At 42.5% G+C, this 21,107-nt stretch overlaps 1 protein-coding gene across 4 annotated transcripts in view; it reads right to left on the bottom strand.

The window, feature by feature from the left end:
• Positions 1-21,107, bottom strand: part of THADA (THADA armadillo repeat containing) — a 286,751-nt gene that overhangs the window by 124,571 nt on the left and 141,073 nt on the right. For all 4 annotated transcript variants that reach the window (XR_006784399.1, XM_045827761.1, XM_045827762.1 and 1 more), the window contains exon 29: positions 4,896-5,064. Coding sequence is in view for 3 of the 4 variants with exons in the window: in XM_045827761.1 (XP_045683717.1) it covers positions 4,896-5,064 (169 nt within the window). In the remaining variant the exon portion in view is untranslated. The remainder of the gene's footprint in view (positions 1-4,895; positions 5,065-21,107) is intronic.

The raw sequence follows: 21,107 nt of genomic DNA, 5'->3' as shown, positions 1-21,107 counted from the left end.
GTGGCAGGAGCAGCACCCACCTTGCTGGGTTGCGGAAAGTATTAGCGAAATCACATATGCAATTCACGTGGAACGCAGGAGGTGCTCAAAAGGTTCATTTTTCTTCTCTTATGGCAAACTTTCCCGGTGCGTGGGCCTGGGCTGTCTGGAGTCCATCCCTGGCTAATATTTCATGTCAGCCCAAGTATGCAGCGCTGCTGCTCAGCCCCCTGCCGGGGTGGGACCGCTCTCACTCGGAATGCTCAAAGTGCAGAAATCAAGGCTCCAAATTTGGGGAGTGTAAGAGTTGAAAAAGTGTTCAATGATTCCACTGGTAAAAACTGAGAATGTTTAATCCCAGCAAAGGGATGTGGAGAACTGTGGTAACTAGTTTCATTAACTGAAGGAAAAGGAATACCTTTACCTAGAGTGTTCAGATAAAATGCAAAAGTGGTTTTTCTGCTTTTGCGGCAGCTAAGTTGCCTCAACTGCCCACTGTACTTACCCATATGAAAGAGCTTCATTAAAGAGAGAGCAGAGGTCACCTTTTTGTTATACCATCGGAAAAATAACCAAAATAGACAGGAAATGAAAAAAAAAAACCCTCAAAATTCCAACTTTTACTTCAAATGGTATATGTATTTCGTTATGAAAAATACCAAAAGGTGTGTTAAGTTCCCAAGAATCAGAATAAATCTTTCCTCTTGATTGCTGGCCAAACTCTTCCTCAATAAAAAAGAACGTTTTTGGACTCCAGTGTGATTTCTCAGGACTGGTAAGTCACCTAGTAATAATCTTAAGTCCCCAACATGCAGAATTTTGGCAACAAAAACAGACGGTTAATTCTATTTAAAAGACAGGGTAGCCCTGCCAGTGTTGTTCCCAAATGAGGTAATGTCCACGGCTCTTATCTAGCCTTTATGGAGGGTTAATGTCATTTACCGCCGGCTCTTGCAGACCTGCTGCCTAATCTCACCTCCTCTCATGTGCGCTGCTTCCAGTCCCCTTCAACATGGCAATTAGGAACCTCTGGTTTTTAAAATGATTAAGAAATGAATCCCATGTGTTTTGATTTTTTTGCATGTCCTATAATTTGAATCTTTCTTCCGCAGTACCAGAACATTTCAGAGATCAGCATATTTCTCACTTTTAAGGTATACTTATAAAAATACTTCTGAGGTTTGATATATTTATGTAAACATTTTTCAAAGAAGTCAAAATGTATAATTCAAGAAAATGTTCTGTGAAAGAATTTGTTTTCTGATTACAAAATGATTTCCTGCTTTTGAAAAAACAACAATTTTATATTTACTTAGCTGGCTCTGAAAGTCCCATGGAGATTATCATCCCTTCAATCCCCAACATCTCTTTTCCAGGTGCAGGCCTTTCACTGATTTTCAAAGGCAGCTTTATGCAGAGAAGGAATCTATAAGCTGTAGACGGGACAGAGAAAAAGAGCTCTCCCCATCTTAACCCCTTATGCTTGCCCCATAAAGAAGACCAGTCTATTACAACACAGTTGAGGCACCCAAATGGACATTTTTTTGAGGACCTCCCAAAAAAGCAAAGTCATATGCCTTTGACTTCCTTTTCTCAACCAGAGTATAAACCACTCTTGGTAAAGACAGGAATCTGTTTGACAAACATGAATACAATACCCAACAGTCAGTGTTATTTTTTTCCAAGAAGCCCTTTATGTCTCCAATACTCAAGGACAAGAGCAACAGCCACAAGCACCCAGAGTCACAGGGTTTTTACCTTCTCATGCTGTTCCACATGTTATGGAGCAGAAACAAGTAAATTTGAGGGTACCAAAGGCAGCCCAGACACAGAGCAAATGACTGTGTTTTGTTGGTGGGCAGACTGGTGAAACCCAAGCCAGGCCTGCTAGTGGTGCGCATGGGAAACTCGGCTGGGAGGCCCCTTTGTGTAACTGGTGAAAAAGCCAAAGAAGCAATTTCAACCTCACCACTTCTGACAAAGTGCAGCCAAGAGTGGATCCTCAGTAAAGAAAATCTGAAGGCGGATTCCCCGCTTAACAATCGGAGCCTTCCTTCTAAGTCGGCTGTATAATCTAATGAATCTTTGAAAATCCTGTTCTGCATTACTCATAACTGCCAGCCCCTTCCCTTCAAAGCAGCAGCAGCCTAATAGAATCAAGAGACCTAACTTGTATGGGCCTCAGGGTTCCATTTTTATCACAAGATAGGGTGAAAAAACCAAGGGCGATGAGTGCCTAAGAGTCTGTACTGAAGAAAGCACCCAAGATTCACAATGTATACAATGTAGACCAGAGGGTCTGGTCTGGGAGCCCGGGTGTCGTACCATCTTTTTAGGAGGTCTGCAAGACTCAGCATTTTTCAAAATGGTACAAAGACATTACTTTCCTCTTCTATTCTCGTTCTCTCACAAGTGTGCAGTGGAGTTTGCCGGAGGCAACAGGTGCGCGATGACAACATCACTCTGGTGACTAATGGAATGTGTGCTTGTGAAATCTTGTGCTTGAAGAGTTTCTGTTTTAGTTTCTAATTAAATATCGATAGACAAAAGCTCTTTGGGATCCTCAATAACCTCTAACAGGGTAGAGAGGTCCTGAGAAGAGTCTGAGATCTGCCAACCTAGAACTTCAGTCCCCACACAAACTGGCGGTTCCCAGATGGGCTGACTTCTCACCCGCTCGGAGCCTTGCTCTGTCTGCCTGGGAGACTCCTTCCCCCCTTCACTTGACTAACTTCTTCTGCCTTCTGCTTAGATGTCACTTTTTTGGGGAAGCTTCCCCTGACTTCCCTAAGACCAGTCAGGTGGCCCCGCTATGGGCTCCCCTAGCACTTAGCACACTATTCAACATCAATACATGGTGTTTACCCATTTCTTGGTCTTTTCTTGTCCTTGACTCCTTCGATACAAGAACTGTCTTAGCACTGTTTTGACTGTGATACAGTAGTATGCAAGAAGTATTCAGCCCTGGCTGGTGTGGCTCAGTGGATTGAGTGCCAGCCTGTGAACCAAAGGGTCACTGGTTCGATTCCCAGTCAGGGCACAAGCCTGGGTTGCAGGCTAGGTCCCCAGTAGGGGGCATGCGGCAGGCAACCACACAGTGATGTTTCTCTCCCTCTCTTCCCCTCGTTCTAAAAATAAATAAATAAAATCTTAATAAAATAAATAAATAAATAAATAAAAGAAGCATTTAGTAGGTAATTGTTGAATACATAAAGCAACTAAGGAAGGAAGGCAAGAACATAGGTCTTACATTCTCACCTAGAGGGAATCAGTTAGTTTTCATTATAATACAGGTTCATTAAAACTACCATAATAATAACAATAATATCTATCTATATCTCTTTATCTATTATGTACCAGGTACTATACTAAGAATTCTAAGCACTTTATATGCATTAATTCATTCAGTCTTCACCAAATCTCTATGAGGTATACAAGGTCTATCTAGAAAAAGTCAAACCACTGTTAATATAAAGGGAACAGTTTGCACCACATCGATGTAACCTGGCAGCCAAGGAGATTGGACTGGAACATGCATGTGTGAAAATGATGACTTCACTGTATTAGGCAGTGGGGGCAGTAAATGCCATTGAGTGGGCATGTGTACTGTATGGCCATCACATTCAAAATGACGGAGTACAGCAACAAATCTGCATCAGATTTTGTGTTAAGCTTGAATATTCCTCCACGGAAACTATTTGAATGATGCAGAAATCTGCAGCCATGGGCAGCTGGTGATTAGCAACTTCATCATGACAACGTACCCACTTGTGCATCCCATCTCATGTGGAGTTTTTTGGCAAAACATCAGATCACCCAGGTGTCTCAGACCCTGTACAGCCCAGATTTGATGCCCTGTGACTTCCGGCTTTCCCCAAAACTAAAATCGCCTTTAAAAGGGAAGAGATTTCAGACTGTCAATGAGATTCAGGAAAATATGATGGGGCAGCTGATGGTGACTGGGAGAATTGTGTGAGGGCCCAAGGTGCCTACTTTGAAGGGGACTGAGGCATCATTGTCCTGTGTACAATGTTTCTTATATCTTGTATCTTCTTCAATAAATATCTCTATTTTTCATATCACACAGCTGGATACTTTCTGGACAGACCTTGTACACCACTATTAACCTCATTTCAAAAATGAAGACCCAGATGTGCAGGTAGTGCATGGCAGATAACCTCAAATGTCAGCAGTATAGACCTCAAGCTTATAACATATATTGGAATCTCAAGGCCATCTCTCAACTCTGCTGACAAATCAGAAACATGACCTAATATTTAAATCTCACCTCCAGCCTTGGCTCACAGTGAGTGACCACAGCAGACCACGTGAACCTCTGATATTCTAACCCATACCACCTAAACCCAAGTTACAGTTAGGGTTTAAAAAGACGTTTCAATAAGAAGGCTATTTATTCAAAATAAAAAGTCTCCTTTGCAGCTCAGAGAAAATAGGAGAGCAGGGTTTGATGTTTCCATGTACTACGGTGTTATGCTACAGGACGAGCTCTCCTTGATGTGGATAACTCTCCTGGTGCTTCTTGGGCTAATCTCTCTTTCAGGGAATGCTCACAACTTCACCCTGAATTAGGAGGGGCTTAGATTTTTCTGTAAGCATACTTGACGGAAAAGACAATTTTACCTGGTTCAGAGAGGTGAGTCCAAACGGGAAAGCATGATGTAGAAAACAGGATTTAATGCAACAAATAATCTGGCAGAATCATAGCGTGACACCTTATTTACAATTGTAATGAAAAAAAAATGCATCTAGGAAATACCTGTTTTTTCAGCAACAGAAAAAAGTTTTATGGGTAAAGTTAAAAGCCTATGCAACAAATCTGCACCTGCTAACACCACATGAGAAGCCAAGGCCCATCCTGTGGTGTCTGACAAGTCACACAAAGGAACTGTACTCACCTGGAGAAGTGTCCCATGAATATGGTTTTGCCGGAAACGCTGGTCAGTGCAGTTAGGGAGTTTGGCCAACAGAGTTCGGATGGTATCAGGGATTTCGTCCATCATCACAAATGGGACCAAGGCACGGGCTGCCATTTCACGGGAGCGGTAGACAGGTGAGTTACCACATCTAAGAAAAAAAAGAAACACAAGACCATTCAGTACTCACTTCCACACCAGTGCCTGTGGATCTGCTGTGATCTCTCTAGCTCCGGCTGGGACATCGAGGCTGAGAGAATAGGAGAGTAACTTTTTATTCCAAATGATGTGTGTGTGTGAGGGTGTTAATTCTACACGTGACTTTGCTTTTCTTATAAATATCATTATCAGCGATGACTCTACCACAGGAATAAATGAAGAGCGGCTTTGGCAATAAGATACTAGGCAAAAATGGCTTACTCCTCAACAGGCAAATGACCATTGATAGGACACTCAGTGAAGAGAGGCAACGTGACAAGTGACATGAGAAGTTGGACAGTCACTGCTGTCTTTGAGGAGCCTACACTCTGGCTGGCGAGAGGAGGAGTACACTGGACAGGATGACCAAAAACACCAGACAGCACTGGGAACATGGTAAGCAAGTAGTCTTGACGTTCCAGCTACGGGAGGACAAAGCTGTGGTCCTGAGGACGGCACTGTGGAAAGCCGGCATAATCTAAGTGCGCCGAAAGAAACAAGGCCGTCGTGTCAAGGAGGGGCAGTCGTACAACGCAAGGGCAGATGCTCAAGGTAGAGGCAGGTGTGTCCAGGTAAAGTAGAGGCTCTTGAGGCACAGTGGATCTTACGGCTGAGAAGTGGGTCATACCAGACTAGGGAGTGCCAAGTGGCAGACTACGGGATCTGAACTTGTCGAGAAAACAAAAGGTAGACCCTCAAGGCACCAAGTCCCTGTCTCTGGGCTAACTCACACCCAAAGAACTTGACCAGAAGCTGCCAGTTCTTAAATGAGTTAAGATTCATGGACAAGTAGTGTTCTGATTATCTATAAAGGTCACTGGAAAGACAGTTCACCATCTGAGAGCCCTGGGAGCCCACAACAATTTTGCAGCAGCTGTGTACCCAAGAGCCTCCACAGACGGTATTATTTGAGAGGAAAGCCCAATGTGGTAAGTCCTGGCTTAAGTAAGTTCTCGACTAGAACGCTCAGGACTTCATGATCCTTCATCGAATTAAAAAAGTAACCCACTTAACTTACAGAAATGTCCTGGATGCCAAGACAAAGATGGTAGAAGTCAGCAGACTCTTCAGGACAAAGAAATGGGTTCTTGTTTTGTTTGCTTTTGCTTCTCTCAAAATTAATCAGTATCAGTATTCCAAGAAGGAACCACTGGTGAAACCTGAGCCAGTAGGCCCATGTAGTCATGCAGGCTCGGCGCGCAGAGGAACATAGTCTCATGGCCGGAGCGTTTCAACCCCCCAGAGGTATCACCAGCATTGCCCTTAACATGACAATAGAAGTACAGATACAATTTCTGTACAAATGGAATGATTCCAGCCGAATTTCACCACAGGGAGTAGGGTAGGAGAAGAAAGTAGGGAAAGAGGAGAAAGAGATACCGGGTAAGTCAAAACATTGTGTCCTTTCCCTCCACTAAAAGTGTAGGTCCTTGAGGTAGGTCCATCAGCACGCACCTTCAGGATGGGGAAGGACTCACCTTCCATTATATCACGGGAAGACACCGAGACCTAAGGGTACCGTAGGTAGCTAGAGATTTCCCAATGGTCTTCGACTAGGTTCTGCCAACTCACCCACTTTCTCACTTTAAAATGATTAAATGTTTAATCTGTAATTGGCAAATGCAGTAAAATGTTTGCTTTGGCCCATGGGAAGCTAAAAGGGGTGAGTGAGAAAACTTCATTTGACGGAGAAAAGAAAATACTCTGAAAATGCTTTGAGATTTAATTAGCCAATGACCTCACTCAGCACAGCCATTTGTCGAAAGCTTTCCCTTCTGTCTGTCCCCCACTCCTCCAATACACACATTTTGTGTTAGAGTGTGTTTTATGTTACCGAAAGGGCTCTTGTGTATAAATGTTTCTTTTCAAATACAAATAACTCTGACATGGTTACAGATGTTTAGTTTCTAATTAGTAGTAACTGTACACTGAAGAATGCCCCTCCTTTTACTCCTGACCTTTTACAAATGATGATTTCCCAGAGGAATCTGGCACCCGTACAGAAAAAAGAATGGAAAGCGGGAAAAGAGCCAGAATTTTCTGCTTTTGGATACCCTGGACTAGGGTACTTTCCAAATGCACACAATCAGGTTAAAGAGGAAAACAAAACCTCCCCACAAAAAAGTAATGCAATTACAGAAAAAGAGAGGAAGCCTATTTTAAAGTAATATTTAATTAAGTAACATTCATTATAAAGCAATGATTAAATGTAATTTCAAACTCTCCTCTATTGCAAATTGTTTAAATGGAAGGACAGATTATAGTACACACACACACACACACACAGAAAAAAACATTTCCAGGTTACTGTTTTGTCGGCTATGACAGGCAGGGAGGGGTCCGAGGAGACTCAGCTTCTCTCCAGACACACAGTGGCCTGCAGTGTGAGAGGATGCAAACACGGTCTTTCCAGCCCTAAGCGGCATATATTTGAAAGGAAACTCTATTTTTCCCTAGATAGAGTCTTCGAATTTGATTCAGTAAACACACCAAAATCAAGCAGAGATATCCTTCAAGAACACAGAAGCCAGTGGCTGTCACGACGGAAAATCGGAGCACCTGGGTTTATCCTGCGTTGGGCACTGAGTTCCGTGACTCGGACAAGTCAAAGTAATGGCCTGGGCCTCAGCGGAGCCGGGAGTGATGGCACCCACCTACCCCCGTGCTCTGCCGTGGTGTCTAACTGGGAAGTCTCTCGAGGAGGCTGTGCCTGTGTCTAGTGTCTAGCACGGGATCAGCAGAATCTAGAAGCCGCAGGCCTCCACAGTGGCCCAAGCGGGGTAATCTAGACTGTGGTGTGAATGCTGCTCCATTTTTAAAAAAGTTATTTTCCAATTACAGTTGACATACAGCATTAGTTAGTTTCAGGTGTACAACATAGTGACTAGACATTTATATACCTGATGAAGTGATCACCCCGCTTAGTCTAAGAGAGGACAACAAACTCACAATCTGAAGACAGGAGATTTCTATTTCCCTTCCACTGAAAGTGATGAGGGGAATCTGAAGCCCTTCTGAAAAGAAGTGGAACAGCCTCTATTTCTCGAAGTTTCGATGTCTTCTGGGAAGTAAAGCAAACGGACTTGGAATCTTGAAGGTCACCTCTACTTGGACCATCGTCTGAAAACCACTTCCGCAGAAGCCCCAGCCGTGTGCTAGGCCTGAACGCCAGGTCCTCCGCAGGACTGCAGGGCATGCAGACACTCGGTCTTTACACCTCTACTCCCTCACTCCGATAAACCCTTTCCATGTCAGTTAATCACGCATTTCCCTACTGTGTCCTTGGCACCGTGTAACATGAGAAATGACGTCTGTAATAGTAATACTTGCACCCGCAGTTGCACAGCCCTTGGCGACTTATAAAATGCCTGCATACCCATTTGCTTTTCACTCTGCAACGTTCCCGCAGGACTCGAGGACACTAAAAACCTAAACTAAGAGACAAAAAATAAAACAAAGCCAGGAAGGCTGGGGGGGCCTCCAGGATGCATCTGCAGCAGTGTCCGCGCAGAGCCACCACTGCCGGGGTGAAGCTCGGGGGCTATTCCAAGCGGCAGCTCACACCTGGAAACCGAGGGAGCATAAAAATATCTCCCGGCTAATAAAAATGCAAGCTTTAATTTACAAGTATGTGGAAAATCTCTAAATGAGTCCGTTGGATTTTTTAAAAACGTTTGCAGGATCATGAAAACATTTCAGACTCTAATAATGTAAACTGTGGGCTCGCTCACAAGAGAAGTGGATTTATGGACACACACACAATTTCCCATACAGTACTGGGAGGTTCGTGACGCACAGCCCAACCCCCTGGGGAGGCACTTCCCCGGCCCAGGTCGGGAATCCAATGGCTCCTTCGCGCACAGTGTGACTGGCGGTTCCGCGCTCTGCCTCCGAGAAAGGGAGATGGAGGACGAGGCCACTGCTCACAGGCCACCACCGGCTGGGAGGGGGAGCCGGACCGCTCGCCTCAGGATCACGAATCAGCAGTGCCCGTGGCACTACTCATGGTCACCTTGTGGTCAGGAATCAGTAGTGCTCATGGAGAGGCGTGTGGGTGTGGAGTGGCACAGGGGAAAAGAGCAGGAGGGACAGCTAGAAGGGCTTTCTGGAGAAGAGAAAGGAATTTCAAGTGAGGTTGACACATACCTTTGGATTTCGGGAACCTGAAGATCCCGGAGAGTTCAGAATACAGTATTCTGAGCAGGGACAGACCTCTCTTCCGAGATCCTCCCCGGCTCCAGCCAGTTTCACAGAGTGCTGGCTGAGCTTTTTTCTAGGTGCTTCCCTCTTACATTGCCCTCAGAATCTGTTCCAGTTTCCCTGAAATGTTTCATGGGTAAGTGGCTAGGTACCACCAAGACTGGCTCTGCTCACCTATTCTTACAGGTCAGGCATGGAGGGCCGGCACAAGCACACACAGGGTTGAACACACGAGAACCACGGCCCAGGCCACAGGGAGCCGACAGCCCGGGCAGGGGGGAGACGGAGTCAGGGCCTTGCAGGGTCATAAGAAGTAGACACCAGCTGCTGTAGAGGAACTGACTGAGGTGGGGACGCCAAGGGAGGAGGGTGGGCAGTCTGGGAGGTCATGCGCAACACTGACTAAGTGGGGTCACGCAGAAAGAACACTGGGTTTGGCAAGAAAAAGGTGTCCTCCTCAGGCCTGCGCCTGTTCCTACACGAACCCAAACTGCTCCTCAGGGCATCCAGACAGAAGGAAGGGAACTGAGGTTTATGAAATGTGTTCCAGGACTGGCTACCTACTTTAGACACTATTTTACTTACTTCACAAAGTCTTCATGACACGGTCATTATCATCATCCCATTTTAAGATGAGGAAAGTGAAGTTTCCCAATATAAACCAGCAAGTGGCAGAGCCCAAGTTATAATTAGGGTGTGTTTACCTGCAAAATTCAGTCTTTCTAAGACTACAGTACAGTTGCCTCAAAATCCTCAGAGCCTTAGAAAAACAGTGTTTCTAAAATAACCTGTTCAACCGTATCACACGAAGGTATAAACGACTTCCAGAACTGACCCATCTCTAATTGGTAGAATGTGAAGGACAGCAATAAAGATGATGCTGATCGTAAGTAACACTTCCTGAGTAACATCCAGAGAGGGCCAGACTTCGTTATTAAAAGCTTTGCACGTAGTGGAGCATTTAATCCTCACAACAAGACAGAGTGGCTGAGAGACCTTTCTAGGCAGGGTGGGGGATGTATTTTTGAGCTGAGGGTTCCGTAAGGCTTGGTAGCCTTGAGTGGGTCACTCATTTCACAGGAGCTGGAGTGAAAGTCTTCAGAAAAGTCTCAGAACGGCTTTAGGATCCAACCAAGAACTCCCTCCACTCTCCCTCCACGACATAATTCACGATCCCTCTCTTCCTGTCCACTCCCAGACCCGGCTCCAGCCTGATCCTCACTTCCCAGAGGCCAAGCTGAACCGTATACAAAACAGAAGCTCCCAAACTTCTGCTGCCAATGAAAATGATTATCCACCTTCCTAGACACCCCTATTTGACTAAGGGGTTAGCATCTTGGGAGCTGGCCTGAGTCTGCAGAAGCTGTCTGACCTCCACTGAAGCCCTTCACTGAATTCGCTCACCCATGCCCTGCCACTGTGGTCTGTTCCTCACAGGGCATGGTTGTCTGCTCTTGGGAGATGCCCATCTTAAGAGCTGAGACCACCTTACCTTGCAGGGAATCCCTGAAGGCCAGGTTAGAAGGAGTGGGCTGGGGCTTCATGTTGTACTATTAAAATTAAAAATCTTTCCGTATGTGTTTTGTCACACCGTTATTTCATCCTTAGTACCCTGCATGTTGCAGTTCACCGTCGCTGGAACGAGTGTCCTTTCTCCCCTGCATGTGTGGGGAACTCCTCTTCATCCTCTGAACTCTGCTTGGGTGTCACTCCTTTGGCAATAACTTACTGCACCTCCTCTGGTCAGAGTCAATTACTTTCTTTCCCAAACCCTGTCACTGTGATTGCATATTTAGATCTGTCAGAGCAGGGGGCACATATCATTCGCCTTCCCTCGGGTATCATGGGACTAGACCAAATCTTGACAGCAGAAACAGGGTCTCTGTACTTGGGAATAACGTAGCCCACAGGACAGGAGTTAAGAACGTGTTCTGGAATTCAGCAGACCTAACTTGAAATCCAAGTCCTGTCACTTACTAGTGTGTGACCCTGGCCAGGTCAGTGAAACGCCTACGTTTTATCTTCTATAAAACAGGGAAGAGTAATAACCTCCCAGGGCTGTTATGACACTTAAAAGAGACAATGCATATAAAACACAATGCCTACGAGTCAGTGACCAATAAATCACAGCTAGCACTGAACCTAGCAGGTGGAATAACTTTTACACCTTAAAAGCTTTAACTACATGCACAGATTCTCTAGTGCTCTCTATCTCAGTAACTGGCCGAGGACACAGAGCCTTGCTTCAAGTGCTCACAAAGACCTACCTTTCTCCCTCCCCCCAAAGGGCTGGAAAGGAGAGAAGGAAGATTGAGTTTCTTTGGGGCCAACTGAGTGTGAGACCGGCTGCCTTTATTCTTCAGGCCCAGGGCACAAATTCTATTTTCGGTCAATTCTAATCCTGTTTCACCAAAGACTTCTTTTTCCTTTTCACTGTACAGTATGTTGTTCCTAGTTTCCAACCTTGCCTTCAAGAAACATTTACACATGTGGGTATGTGTGCATGCATAAAAGAGAAAAATGGCTAAAAAATAAGTTTGTACCAGTGAATTTGAAAAAGCGGATGTTTTGGCAGGTCCTGTGACTATTAAATATGTTTTTGTTATAAATGTGACATTCCCAAAGTCCTTCCACATTCTCAGGTGAGCTCAGCACCCATCAAAGCTGCCAGATTCTCTACTTGTCCTTCTGAGATCAATTTTCAGTTCATCAAAGGACCTACCACCACCTTAACTACTTGTTCCTTGTCCTCCAACTCAAACCACTAACACTTAAATGTTGCATTTACTGTAATCTTGCCCTCTGCATAGCTCATGGATTTCTTTATTCAAATATATTTCTTGGAATGGTAATGGGTTCAGGACTTTTGAAGTTTGGTTTTTTAAAATCCTTGGTTTGGGTAGTGAGAGGAAAATAAGAACAGTAGACAGTAGGTAAGCTAAAAACTACACACTTTCAGCTTTCATGGACAAAATACGCATACACACACACACACACACACACACACACACACACACACACGGATGTGTAAGTAGAATGTTTAGTTTAAATGTCTATGCACTGGGCAGCTCAAAGCAGTAACTGTTCCTTACAATTTAACTTCAGTCAACACGTTAAAACCTTTTTACAAAATATTTTCATGCAGAAATGCCAACACCTGAAAACTGCAGTGTGTAACCACCTGGGACAGTCCAGCCAGAGTCCAGTCCACAGAAGATGCATCATCCGTGTAAGATCACCCCCACCCCGCCTTCCAGTCACCACGGTTTTGCCCAGGCTGACCAGCCACACACAGCAGCTGCCAAGAGCTGGGATCAGCCCCCATCACACTTCGACAGCCCTCTACTTGTCCCTGTAAGAACTGAACACAGCACTCGGCCACGTATGTGGCAGGGACATAGGTCATGGATGCAAGGCCCGCTTGCGTTCACACCATTTCTTTTAGTGTTAGGAGAAAATGTGAAGGAATTTTCCAACAGGGTCAGGGAAGGGTATCCTGTGCGGTACTTACTTTAAAAAAGATCTTTGAATAAGATTTACAATTATTCTTTAATTATTTAGAATTACAAACATGTCAAATAAATGAAAGGATGCATGATTTCCAGAGGCTAATCCCTGATTACTTGCTATCAAAATATAGAGATGAAGTATGAAAACTATAATTCACCTGAAATTTCATTTCATTCTTTCATTATTTTTTGCCTAGACAGCAACAAATACAATTTGAAACTGATTTTTTCAGATGCCAACCAAATTGTCTAGACAGTTGGAAAGAACGTTTCCCCCCTTTTGGAGCACTGAAATACGGTATACTCCAACAATGATTCTTTTCTGACTCGGAAAGCCATGGAAAAGTCTTTACAGCAACATAACTACAAGGACTTTGGAAACGATAGTGATTAAAAGGAAATTATCAATTTCAGTCTTCACCCCAAATAAAATAGAGTATTATAGAGTGAAAGAATACAAATATCTAGCATAAACAGCATAAAACTTCCTAAGCAATGAAAGTAGCCACTAGATTTAGTTTGAAATTTTGGCATGAGTTCCCCTCCCAGTCTATCTGTGGGTTTTCTCTCTGACCCTGGATCAACAAACCACATACTGGTCTACTGGTCTCCTCCGGGCAGCTGGAAAAGCATTCTGGATCTGCCCTCAGGGCTCTTGGGCTGCAGCCGGTGCAGACTGAGTGAAAGGGCTGCACATTCCTCTCAGTAGCAAAAGCCCTCACATTGTTTCGGCTCTGGCTCCACAAAAGACCAAGAGATGAACACATTCAGGCAGCCACTGATGCTTTAGAGGGGCTGAATGTAATACCTGGCCTCAGCATGTCTTCCTTCCTTGCAGGGGAAAAAAAAAACAAACCAGTCCTCAACATGTTGGGTCTCCTTGTGGTGATGGCTCACAGGCCAAGTCCCCAGAGTGATTTCCTTCTCAGTTAGGCTTACACTCCCCATTAACCTTTAGCGAGTGGGGCTCTGCATTTCCCCTGAGCAGTTTGCAGTTCACAGACACAGGACGGGGTGGTCAGTTTCAGAAACTACACAAAGGTATACAGAAAATATATATAAATATATATATTTAGGGGGAAGTATAACCTTATATATATATATATATATATATGGTTATATATATATATATTTAGGGGGAAAGTTTGGAAAGGAACTTTTTTGGGGTCCCATTTTTAAAAGTTTTTTTTTGGTTTATTTTTAGCTTTCAAATGTTTCAGAACTTATGATAGCTCTCTAGTGCTGCATTAAAGACAAATTTCTTATTCCGGCATTCAAAGCACCCTAAATCTAGCCCAAGACTGGCCAAAAAAAAAAATCATTAGGTGCTGAGTAAATCTTTCTTAGACCAGCAGAACTTGATTTTTCAGATGACTATTTCTGGTAGGGTACTAAAATCTTGTAAGGTCTAAGCATCCTATGAGTCAAGTGAGCCCTCAACATACAGCAATGATAATTTTAAAGTAAACACTTTTAAATATGAACAATTTTATTCACTTCCTTTTGACATGATATGTTACATTTCTGAACCATACTCATGTTAAAACCCAAGGAAGGAAAAAGGAAGTGAAAGTAAGAACATTTGCTGAGTGTCTGCTAGATGTCAGGCAATGTGCTAGGTGCTTTCAAATATTTCGCCTCATTTTTAGTGCTCGCATAAATCCTTTAAAATAAGTATATAAACATATCAGGTTTTTGCTCTAGATGATCTACTGGAAACATGTACAGAACAATTAGTTATCAAATAAAATGTAACCACGAAGTGCTTTGTGCAATTTCTGTGTTGAAATAATGATTGTGCAATCCTTTATAAGCAATGTATCCCACTAATTCCAATGGTCAGACCTCATATCTGTAGATTCTAAACACAGTGAACTGGTGGCTTAAATATGTTTCCTACTGCTCTAACTAGTGTTTCATAAAACAAAACCCAGCACAATGCTCTCCAGGTCCATCCATGCTGTCACAAAGGATAAGATTTCTTTTCTTTTTCTTTCCTTTTCCTTTTCCCCTCCCTCCCTCCCTTTCTCTTTCTCTTTCTCTCTTTCTTTCTTTCTCTCTCTCTCTTCTTTCCCTCCCCTCCCCTTCCCCTTCCCTTTCCTTTCTCTTTTTTATAACCAAGTAGTATTCCCTTGTGTAAATGTACCACAGCTTTTTTATCCATCATCTACTGATGGGTACTTGGGCTACTAAGCCAGTCAGAGAAAGACAAGTACCACATGATTCACTCACATGTGGAATCTAATGAACAAACTGAACTAACAAGTAGAATAGAGACAGACTCATAGACAGAGAGCAGGCTGACAGCTGTCGGGAAGAGGGGGTCAGGTGGTGGGGTGGAGGGATAGAGCAAAAAAGAAAAAAGAGAAAAAAACTTCCTGGACACAGACAACAGTGTGGGGACTGCTGGAGGGAGAGGGCGTAGGGGAAGGTGGAGGAGGGTGCAGAAGGATAGATGGCGATGGACAGAGACTTGACTTTGGGCGGTGAACACACAGTACAGTGTACAGATGATGTGTTGTAGAGCTGTGCACCTGAAGCCTGTATAATTTTGTTAACCAGTGTTACCCCAATAAATTCAACAGAAAGAAAAAAGCTAAAACCTAAAATTTTACAATATGTTACCTTTAAGGAAGGCAAATTAGTCACCAGGATATAATAACTGACCCAAAGTTGCCCACCTGATTGTGGTTTTGTAGTAAAGCCAGCCACCCAAGGTTTATGAAGCACCCCTTATTAGACTGGGACAGGCTCCCCAAAGACTGTGGCAGTGTCCTCTGCTGTCCTCTACCAATATTGATCACCTTGGGTCAAATCTTCTACAGTGTTTCAGAGTATAGTATGTATTTAGAGACAAGTTCAAAATGCCCAAGAATCTTTAACATTTTTAATGACAAAAAGAGATGCAAACAGGTCATTACGTTGGTGCAATCTGTATGGGCTTAGGAAAAATAATATATGTAATCATCAGTTTTAAGTGGCTATTCTGGTAGAGTGAGATCTGAAGCAGAAACTCTTATATGGTCCCATTGGTGTGTCATAAGTGAGGATACTGTTAAAACAACCTGAAACTAAAATATTAGTATCTAGCAATGTGGCCACAGACAAATTACATAATGTCCTTTCATATCCTCTTCTGTAAAAGATGATCAGAATAAACAATCTCTAAGGTCCCCTTCAATAACAAAATCCTATAATTCAATGGACAATTAAACATTCCAGGCAGATGGCTATCTTTTTTATTTTAAAACATCTTTATGACCTCTCTTGACTTGTTCCATCACCTAATCTCATAACATTGATGCCGATAATAAAAGTTTTATGTCTAACATGAACCACACTCAATCCTTCTATGGCTGAAGTCACTTTCCCCTAGTCCGAGCCTCTCCGGGGGTGGGGAACAATGACCAGTGTCTTCTGCACACAGGAAAACCCTTCATTAAGGACACTGGAATCCTGTCATTGAGTCACCCCTCACTCTTCTGCTCCGTGGGCTAAAACAACCCGACGCCTTTAATCATGGAGAACCTCTTCTCCAGAATCTAATTATTTTGCCTCTACAGAGAGTAAATGAATCTTCCCAATACTATCAGCTAAAACGCTGATTTGTGCTACCACGGGATGAGAGAAATTTGAGCATTTCTTTTAATTTGATTACTTTCCAGAGATTGCAATTTGTTTTTGCTAAAGCTAATTAATGGCCTGAGTCACCCTCCTTAGGTTTCATAGGAACACTTCAAGCTAAAATCAGAAAGAATGAATTTTAAAAAACAAAGTACATGTAAAGTTTTGGAGGATTCCAAGAAATCGAACTTTTATTGGCTTGAGAAATAGCACAAAACAGCAAAGATGTGAGCAACAACAGACTGCCACAGGGAAGATTCTTTTCACAAATGAAGACTGCAATTAGGTAAACTGAGTCACATATCAGCCTGCCTACAGCATCCAGGAAGGACATTTCTAGCCCTATTTTTAAAAATCTTCAGGAAAAATTTTACAACCTCCTTTAGTTGCCCCAATGTCCATGTTAGTGTCACAGTCAAAAAAGTACTTCCTTATATTTATAGTTAATTAAGAGTATATTTACACTCTTTCTTGCTGCAACTTAAATTTGTTTTTCTGGTCCTACATGTCAGGGAAAAAAGTGATTCTATGCCTAAAAGCATACACTTTTGACTTGTGTCCACAATATCTTCTGAATGATAAGAAAACAGCCCAATGAAAAAAACTGGGTCAAACTTAGAACCAGCACTTCAGCAAAAAGATATATGAATGGCAAACACACACATGTAAAGAAACTCGATGTTATTCATTAGGGAAGTTTAAAACACAATGAGATACCACTACATACTCTCTACAAAGACTAAAATTGAAAAGACCGAGCATACCAAGTGCTGGCCAGCATACAGAAACACTGGGATGTTCATCCTCTGTAGGTGAGACTATATGAGGTCTGTCCGTGAAAAGTCCAACCATTGTTAATATAATGAGAACAGTGTGCGTGATATCGATGTAACCTGGCAGCCAAGGAGAATGGACTGGAATGCACATGCATGAACGGTGAGAACTTCACCCTACTAGTCAGTAGGGGCAGTAAAGGCTGCTGAGTGAACATGTGTACCGTGTGGCCATGGCATTCAAAATGACTGAGTGAGTAGAGCAGCAAATCTGCATTAAATTTTACATTAAGCTTGAGCATTCCTCTACAGAAACTATTTGGATGATTCAGAAGTCTGCAGCTATGGGCAACAGGTGATTGGCAGCTTCATCACAACACGCCTGCTCAAGCATCACGTCTTGTGCAGAGTTTTTTGTTGAAACATCAAATCACCCAGGTGACTCAGCCTCCCTACAGCCCAGATTTACCAGCCTGCAACTTCTGGCTTTTTCCAAAACTAAAATCACCTTTGAAAGGGAAGAGATTTCAGACCATTGATGAGATTCAGGAAAATACGACAGGGAAGCTGGTGGCAACTGGGAGAACTGTGTGAGGTCCTAAGGTGCCTACTTTGAAGGGGACTGAGGCATCATTGTCCTATGTACAATGTTTTTTGTACCTTGTATCTTCTTTAATAAATGTCTCTATTTTTAATATTACATGGCTGGATACCTTCCAGACAGACCTTATAGAAGGGTACTATCACTTTGGAAAATAATTTGGCAGTTTCTTAAAAAGTTCAATGCACATCTTCCATACAATCCACTCATTTCACTCCCAGGTGTTTACCCCAGACAAATGAAAGCATACATGCATACAAAGACCTCTACATGAATATTCCTAGCAGCTTTATTTGTAATAGCCAAAACCAGACACAGCACAAATGTCCTTCAACAGGTACATAGATACATTGTGGTATATCTGTGTGATGGAATACTAACTGGCAGAGGAAAGGAATGAACTACTGGTAAGAGTAATAACATGGATGAATCTCCAAATTATCAGGTTGAGTGAAAAAGCCAGACAAAACAGAATGCATAACACATGCTTCCATTTACAGCTCACCCTTGAACAACACAGGGTTGAACCACATGCATCCACTAACATGTGGATTTTTTCAATAAATGTACAGTAGGCCCTCCACATCCCTAAGTTTCACATACACAGGTGCAACCAACCACAGATCAACTACAGTATTTTCAATTCAAAATCAAAGTTTTCAGTCTGTGGTTAGGAATGTATGGACACGGAGGGCTGACTGTGTGTACTCTTCTATGACATTTTATATAAGGGGCTTGAGTGTCCTTGAATTTTGGTATCTGAAACGGGTCCTAGATCCAACCCCCATGGATACTGAGGGACCATAGTTAAGTTTTGGGGAGTCAAAAGTTATATGCAGATTTTTGACTATGTGGGGGGTCAGCTTCCCTGACCCTTGCGTTGTTCAAGGCTCAACGATAAATGAAGTCTCAAAAATGCAAATTAACCTACAGTGACCGAACGCATACCAGCCATTGACTGTTGATGGGGGTGGGGTTGTTGGAGAAGGTTATGAAGGGGCTGAAGGAAACTTGCGAGTGATAAACATGATACATTCCCTGTCCTGACAATGGTGATGGTTTTATGGGTACATAAACTTACTAAATTGTACACTTTATACATGAATAGTTGATTTTATATCAATTATAATTCAACACCAGTCTTTTTCTTTTTTTTTAATAATCTTTAACATGAGCTAGAAAGTTACTGATACATCCTGTCTTATTTTCCCCTCTTGGCTTCCAATGCCACCTCCAAAATGTGCCCAATCTCCCTTCCTCACATTAACAAGTGTAGCTATTTCCTTTGAACTTTTATGACCAGAATTAACTTGTCTTTGGGCTTTCTTAAAGAGTCAAATCAATAAATATTTAAGTCTTAACAATTAACCATATGAGAATTAAAGAACAACAACACTTTTTTCCCTCCAGGACAATGTCCATGTTTTCCGCATGTTCTTCTCGGCCTGGCTCACCAAGGGAGCAAACGGAGAGCTGGGATTCAGCGTCAGGTCTGACTGGCTCCAGCGCCTTTGCAAAAACCAGTGTGCCCCAACTATCAGATATTTTGAACAACAATAACACATATTAAAAGAAATTCATAGGACTGAACAACGACACATTAAAAGAAACTCAACTTTATTATTCTTTGTCCACTTGGCCACCCAGACCGTTCAACCGAGCTGCCGCCAAGTGCGTCAGGCAAGCCCGAGTGAACCCGTCTACAGTTAGCGGGAGGGTTTTCCGTTTGAGTATCAAAGGAAAACATATTAATTCCTCCATCTTCAGTAGATTAAACCTGCTTCCTAATATCTTTTATTTTTGCTTATTTTGATAACTTGCTTATTCCATAGTGAAAAAGTAATTTTCAACTCATCTCCAGGTTAAACTATACTGAATTCTGAAAACACAGAAACCAAACTGTGCACTCTTATTTAATACGTTCAAATGAATGCACAATGGAGACTGCTGTGCAAAGTTTGAAGATGAAACAAAACTGATAACACACACATACCCTACCACTAATTAAAAATATACTAGTGTTACAAGTATACAGTTTCAGTGGTGGTATTATCTTTGCTCAGAAACAAGGTACATTACCATATGGCTGAAGCCCTCCAGCATTTAATTAGGTTACTGATTATAAGAAGAATCACATTACCTGGATTGTGACTAAGGCTTAATACATTCATTTTATGGTAACTGCATTTTAAGATGGGGAACATGTCAATAAAAAATTCTAGTCGCATCCTCCAATGAGTCCATATGACATTTACCAGGAGAAAAGCACTGCTAATTCCCACTGCTACTTTTAGTGGCCAAGAGATATTTTGTCCTGTATTTTAAGCCTAAATAGTACTAAAGAGAAGCTTCACAGAACGTACACACATGAATATATAAAAAGAAATGAGAAGATCTCCAAGTTACACTCGTTACTTCCATTTGAATTCAATGAACTAATTTAGTCTTGATTCAACATCATCTTACTCTCTAGCTGCCTTCTTTGCCCATCAATTAAAAAAAAAAAACAGGGTCAGTGTAAACTGTAGGAGCCATTCTTCAATCATGCCAAGGACATAACCCTTCAACCTAAGATTAAAAATAAAATGCTACATGTGAAATTCAATAGTGTTTAACTTCTGGGTGCTAAGGTCTAATAAATACAACATTTCAAAAGAAAATTAAATAATCTAGATCATTTCCGGTCATTTTTGCGATTCCATCAGCAGAGTTCAATGGCTTTGGCACCATTTGCCAGTATTTGGGTCCTGGGTAAATTGGTGGAATTTGGCATCACTTAGTTTATAATCAGTTTCACCAGTTCGTACAAGGCACAGAAAAGTTCTCCACTCCCCTATACAGTTCAAAGCATTTTATTTATTATTCAAATGATTATTCTGACAAAACCATTAGTCAAGAAGAAAGCAAAGAAATTTTATTTTTCAAAGTGGAGATTTTTAAGACACACCTTTCACACTAGACTGCTTTAACCACCCATGCTGTTTCTGGCAAACTCTTTATTTCCTACGAGAATACATTTTTTAAAAAATTCCAATTTTTCTTACCTAGGGTCAGAGACTGTTTTTACTGGTTTCACTCCAGGAGAGCTTTTATATTTTACGTTTACCTTAACTCTTCCTAAGTGCCTATATTTTCTTGCCTTTTCTAAGGAGAATACAAAATTCAAATGTGAGAAGGGTACTGCTGAAACCATGGCGAACGTGTCATAACTACCTTCAGCTGATGGCAGAAATAAGCAGGTAAGGGCATGCGCGCGCGTGCGCGCGCGCACACACACACACACACACTC

Source organism: Phyllostomus hastatus, unplaced genomic scaffold (assembly GCF_019186645.2).
Source record: "Phyllostomus hastatus isolate PE091 unplaced genomic scaffold, TTU_PhHast_1.1 phas_scaffold_78, whole genome shotgun sequence".
Lineage (NCBI taxonomy): Eukaryota > Metazoa > Chordata > Mammalia > Chiroptera > Phyllostomidae > Phyllostomus > Phyllostomus hastatus.
Note: the sequence above shows the minus strand (reverse complement) of the source record. Positions and strands in the feature narration are given on the sequence as shown.